The sequence below is a fragment of the Semicossyphus pulcher genome, unplaced genomic scaffold, assembly GCF_022749685.1.
Source record: "Semicossyphus pulcher isolate SPU_LCO1_2020_fin unplaced genomic scaffold, fSemPul1.0.p SCAF_15, whole genome shotgun sequence".
Lineage (NCBI taxonomy): Eukaryota > Metazoa > Chordata > Actinopteri > Labriformes > Labridae > Semicossyphus > Semicossyphus pulcher.
Window position 1 is genome coordinate 6,799,855 of NW_027211659.1, and position 6,469 is coordinate 6,806,323.

The window sequence follows — 6,469 nt, forward strand, 5'->3', positions numbered from 1 at the left end:
TTGACTGTCTGCTTTTATTGTCTTTTGTGAAACACTTTGTCACCTGTATTGAAAAGTGCTTTACATATAAAAGTATTATTATTTTCTGTCTTGCCATGAGTTTGACTAATACTTCAGTGCCACAAATTACTTCTATCATTAGTTTTCTGGAGTCAAGATGTCTCTCAGCAGAACGTTATTATGCACACACAGTTGCTGATATTCCAAATGAAGTGTCCTTGATATCACTTGGGGACGGTATGGGACTATTTAATGAGAGAAATTCATGAGATGAAACTTCACTTGGTGCTGGAACAGACATCACAAGCTGATCTCAAAGTCCTCATCACAAAGCAGCACGCTGTCAATACTGACACCGAGGGGTCACACCAAGAACTGCAGCCATGCGGCCTCAGCATGGACCTGTGTACTCTTACACAAAGTCCCACCTATAGGTGCATGTGCGCTTAAACAAACATGGTAAGGTAGAATGGTACAGCGAACACACACACACACACACAAACAACCTCCCTGCTGGGCCCTGTTAACAAACACTCTGCTATAAAAGCAGGTCTCTTACTCATTAGGGTGCTGTGGATCAGACAGGAAATGCTGGGTAAATTACACCTCATCGCCCTGGAACTACCCGACCATCACCGTGGCAGAGGGCCAACCTCAGTGCCGTGAGAAGACAACCTCATGGAGGCAGAAAAAAAGGGGACAGGACAAGACAAAGACTCCCCACATAATAATTCACTTAAAAACATCTAATGACAGTTATGTAAATGTAAACCTACAGGTTTAAGTGTAAACTGATCCCAAATCTGTGTCTATTTAATAACCAAAACAACCCCTTTGGCCTTTTGACAGCCGAGCTGACTCGGAGTCTGGAAGCAATATCCTGCCCACACACACAACTCTGACTGCTACCCAATTAATGCTACATGGGCTAAACTGTACCAGCCCAACATGCTCTTTATTAGAAATTGTTAGTCATCATGCCTACAGTAAATGCTATAATACAGTTCAATAGATGGATCAACACAAGCTACAACTTGTGGGGACAATCAAGGGGAATGGGGTGGTCTCTTTAAGAAGGTCTGTGTGTAAAATTTACAAAAAAACGTTGACCAAAACAAGAATAATTTTTGTAGCAGATTGTGTTAAAGACACAGAATATATTTCCATTTGATTAAAACCAATTTTCGCCGAGCTTCACCCGGCCCTGTCAAGATATTTTTGACACCCCTCACTTAAAAAACATCATTTCATCACTGGACCTGTATCGCCTCACATCTGTAAAAAGCAAAAACACACTCGTGTTATCATTAAAAACACTGAATATTTCTCCAGCTTCTCATTCGATCCGACCACCACGCTCAAACTCGAAACCACACAAACCACTCGTTAGCCAAATCCACCCCACGTTTCCAGAACAAAATTCTTTTGTTGCATTGTTCACACATTCCTCCCCCGGCCGTGTTTATACAGATGCGAGTCCATGTGCGCTCTGGGGTCCAAAGAAGTCCCTCTCTGAAGCCAGAGATGTGCTGCTGATCAAAGGCTTCAGTGCTACAGAAGAGACACTTGTTTTGGTTGTTTTTTTTTCTCTTCTATGGGGTAACATATCCATCTGGTGGCCGCATGGATCCACCTTGGTCGGCGCTGCCTTGGACAAGTGTAGGCCTCTTTTCTCTGCCATCCCACACTGCTCCCTCAAGCACGTTTACTCAGCTGGTCGCCACGCAAGCCGGCCGCCAGAGCTTTGTTTTCACACAGCAACATGTGTTACTTAATGCTCTGTAACACATTTCAAAGGCAAGACTAGCTGGGTCAACAACAGGTAATAGAGCGATTTATTGATTTACTGGCTCAAAAGAGGCAAAGTGTAAAAAAAATGCCTCTGTAGAAAGTGTTGAATACATCCACAGGCAATATGTGGCACTGTGGATTTAGTGTTTTTTAGCACTATCATGCTAGTGGACTTTAATACAGCTTGGCAAAAAAATTGTCCTCTGCTTGACTGTGGCACAATACCAGAAGATTGGCTCGTTTTGCAAAAACATAACATTTTAGGAAAGCTTTGGCACCATGTGGAAATGGCCAAGAATGTGTCCAGATTAAGACGAACCATTAAATCGTCCAAGAAAGGCATCAAGCAAAGGGTTTAAGGTTTCTTGGCCAACCTGCTTGCCCTCCCTAGCTTAAGAATTTGGTTACACAGTCCCCTTGGTTGTTTTCTTGCTTGATTGGATTATGGCCACACACCTCCAGCCTAGCTTCCACCACCAATCAATGAGGAAATGAGGTGTCAACACACTGGTGTTTATTCAACACTCATTTATTTTTCTACCGGAAGCCGAGGCAAGCTGAAGACGCCAGATGATTGAAGGGATTTTCTTTTCAGCATTTAGAATTAGCGCTTATTTTTAATAACATTACAAACAAGGAGGATGTGGTGTACGACTCAATTACGCTTACAAATAATAATCTGCTGTGTTTTATTTCATTTTCTTTAATTGCATTACATTGTAAATCCCTTTTATTATAGGACAGTTTTAAATGGAAATTAGCCAATTTACTCTGTAATTACTAATTAACTTATAATGTCACTGTGTGCTAATATTAAGAATGTATAGGATTTGAAAATACCGTCTTGTCTTGTTTCTAATCTCTTTTGCAACTGAGAAGACGGGGCTTTTAAACTTCAGGCTGTGCGTCCATATGACCAAGCTAAAAGAGCTGGTAATGGAAAGACACCAGGAAGTCGGTAATGCTTCCAGTCAGCAGGAAGTGCCATCAAAATAAAATTCTGCACAGTAGCTGCTGCTTTAAAACAACTGGGGCAATTGAAAATTCCCCTCCCAATTTATGCGAAATGCCACTTTATAAACATTCTAGCATGACTGCCAAGTGTCTGCGCTGCTTTATGCCCTTTCTCTTAATTGAAAACGTTATAGGGGTGCATTACACTTGGGGTTTTTATAAGCTGTGCTATAAAGCCCTAGCAGGCCCTGAGAGGGGAAACTGCCCATTAACTTATAAGGTCCAGGCCTTGGCTCTCTTAATTGACAACCTCTAGGCTACTTTCATCACTTGTCGACTTCATAGCGGCAGTCAATGCTTCCTCCAGGATGCTGTTGCATCTTTGACACGAGGGTGTTTGTGACAAAGAGCAGTCTGCCGCCAATGCCAGGGCGAGGGCTCTAGGCTGTCCATAAAACAAGCACACACATTCCTCTCCTGGTTCCAGCCATCTGAGAGCGCTGCATTTAACCGTGTAGGTGCTGCTTCCCAGAAACACAGGCCAAGATACGTTAATGTGATTCATTAGGAAGACTAGACTTTTTATGTGCTCATGCTGTACACAATTCTGCACATCATATATCATAAAACATATCCAACGATCACTTTCCAAATGTATATAAAAAACTACAAGAAAAAACAATAAGTACTTAAAGCAGGGATCATATCAGTGAGCATGAGTAAATGTGTTATTTCAGGCTATCACCACACACACACACACACACACACACACACACCAGAGTGGCGTGACAGTCACTTCACACTCTAATTTGGCAGCATCATCAGCTTTGTGCCCCTGGAAATTCATGTGCCTTGAATTAGAGCCACATGTCACAATGCAGTTGACCAGTACAGACACATTACTAGAATAACAAACCAACCACCTTAAGTAAGTTCAAACAGTTTGCAGTTTCTCCTTATATCTTATATGAGATTTGTACTGCAATAAACTACAACGGTAGAAGAGCACGCTGTAACTTTGACTCTTGAACATCTGTGCCTGAATTTCATGGCATAATCTTGCAGAAATGCTCACAAAACTTCTACACGTGTGAGACTTTGTATCTCTTGGTGCTCTTAAAAGTATAACTCCAGTGCTTACTGCACCTCAATGAAATTGGGGAATAAAAAATTGACTTCAATAAATGGTCAAGATAAAAGCAAGAGAGCTCAGATGTGCTGAGTTTAAGTCCATAATATGACTCCAAAAACACAGGATCCTACATATGAGGATGCAATATAAATTTGTCTTCCATAAGAGAGTTTGGCAATCTTCTTTTAAGTAACAATCTCAACTATTTAAGGCACCAGTTGTGCCATATTTGACACCAATACAGGGATTTTAAACCATGTAGATTAACCGAAATAATCACAGTTCTACCTTTAAATATAGTGCCACTATCACGTCAAAATTTGTTTAACCTAATGACATTCCCATAACAGAAAGCTGTACCGTATTTCAGTGTACATACATTGCTATCGTTTCCATGCCAACATACTAAACTTAAAAATGTTATACCCGTCAAAAAAAATCTGCATATTAGCCAATTTAGTGTAGAAAATGTGACTGAAACAATTAATTGAATCACAAAATAGTTCAGAATACAGATATCAGATTGAATTTCTCCTAATGTGGAACCACCAACAGATCCAATCTCTATAATGTAAGTGCAGCACTGACCTTTATTGGGTGTTGCACATTTAGCCCATGTAATTGGCCTATGTTGGACTTGATTGTTGAAGTGGATTAATCTTGGCTTCTGCTGTAAGTCACACATGTAAGAAATATCAAGAGTGTTCATTATCATAATTGCATCATGTGTTCATAATCATTGAATGCGTTTATCAACTAGGCCTAAACACTCACTTTGGACCTGCCATTACCTTCACGTTAGATAATGTTGATAGGTTTGGATGGCTGAAATCTTGTATAGGGTACTATTGGAATAATAACTATTGCCTTTGTTCATCCTTTTATAATCAGAGAGGGTATATAAATATAAAAACATCATTTAAAGTAGTATAAAGCAATGCAACTCAACATCTCTCAATGCCTGCTCCATATAAAGCAAAATAAGTAGGTGTATTTCCTAAAGTGTTGAACTGTTGCTTTAAGTTAAAGTGCATTGACCTTATCAGAGGCCTGTTTAGTGCAGGCTGTCCAGAACTTAGTAAATAATATGTGACACTTATAAACACAAATCATGATGAAAGTGGACAGAAAGCAAGATGGAAATAGAACAGAATATTAAAATTTCACACCAAGCCTACCTCAACTTAAGCCACAAGACACTAGAGGAGTTATTACAAGCTACCTCCCGTCTGGCTGTAACGACATTGTTACTTTGTAACCGTTACTGTCTGCACAGCAGTAAAGTTAGCAATCAAAGCTGCACCATGCAAGATAGACAGCAAACAAGAGACTGGAAAGCTAATAGTTTCACTGCATTTTACTGCCAAACTCCATGCTGCTAGCTTGTAGCCTACTTCTTTCCCTCTTACAACTACCTGACTTCGTTATGTTTGTGGTACCAAAAACGTTGATCATCTTCTCTTCATGACAGAGCAAAGGACACAGCAGTGTTTACCTTCAGAGGCAAAGGTAGTCAATACAAGCTGTATGCACAAATCTCCAGTTCTGAACTCATTCAAGACGTAACAAACAAATAGCTACAAACAAATCTAAACCTCGTCATTTTGGCTCGTATGACGGCGAATGACAAGTGAATATGACTTTAGAAAAACACTGTGACTTCTGTCCAGCAAGACAAACAAATAAAACAAGTGAAATGTGACCGACAGCCGCTACAGAAAAAGGGAGGGAAAGTTGTCAATAAAAAATGGCGCCGTTTGATATTGCCGGTTGAGTTTTTCCACAAAACACAGAACACAGTTAGAAGGAGCAGAAATAAAAGAGATAAACTGACTTACTGTGGGACAAGTCGTTTCACAGCTCTGGTAATGTGCGCCGCCATGTTTGCTTAGATGACGCGCTAAAAAAGCGAGCAGCGGTTGGCTGTAGAAGAAGTTCCCTCGCGCACAACGAGCTCTGTGATTGGCTGTAGCATGGAGAGGGGCGGGCGCTGGAGGAGTCCTAGCACATGGGGAGGTAAACAGGGGACAAGTAGTCGGATGGTGCCTTGTAGAAGGGCAGAAACGGACATGGATGGAACATGGATTAGGAGGCAAGTAATAAACGTCAACCAAACAATTATGATAAAACTTTAGGTATTTTAAAATATAATACAAAGGCAGTAGTAGAAATTACTTAATTAAAATTAAAGCAAATTGTGATTATTACTGTTTTGTTTCTAAGATATAAGTCCTCACCTTGTTACATTCAGGAACTCACAGATGGTCTCTGTCTGCAATAACTCTGGTGTCCTTCTGCTCTATGAGACAGAAGGGACAGAGACAGGCTGAAGCTTGTAAGGGAAGGAGACAGGGGAGGAATAAAAGGGAAAGAGAGATTTGAGCACAAGGCCTGTCACCCCAGGAGTCCTCCCTCACAGCAGTGGTGAATTACTACCACAACCATCAGCCAGGTCCAAGTGTGGTGCACGACTGACACGCAATATTTGCCATGATTATGTCAGCAGGGGATTTGCTCCAAATGTCAGCATTCAGAGGACAGCCATTGGGCCGTGGGTGTATTTAAATCTGAATGTGCTGCTGGACATATTTT

The 6,469-nt window shown here is 40.9% G+C and overlaps 1 protein-coding gene across 1 annotated transcript in view; it reads right to left on the bottom strand.

Moving 5' to 3' along the window:
* Positions 1 to 5,759, bottom strand: part of clybl (citrate lyase beta like) — a 61,276-nt gene extending 55,517 nt beyond the window's left edge. Inside the window, exon 1 of the mRNA XM_069663421.1 lies at positions 5,716 to 5,759. Coding sequence (XP_069519522.1) covers positions 5,716 to 5,759 — 44 coding nt within the window. The remainder of the gene's footprint in view (positions 1 to 5,715) is intronic.
* Positions 5,760 to 6,469: the final 710 nt, after the last annotated feature.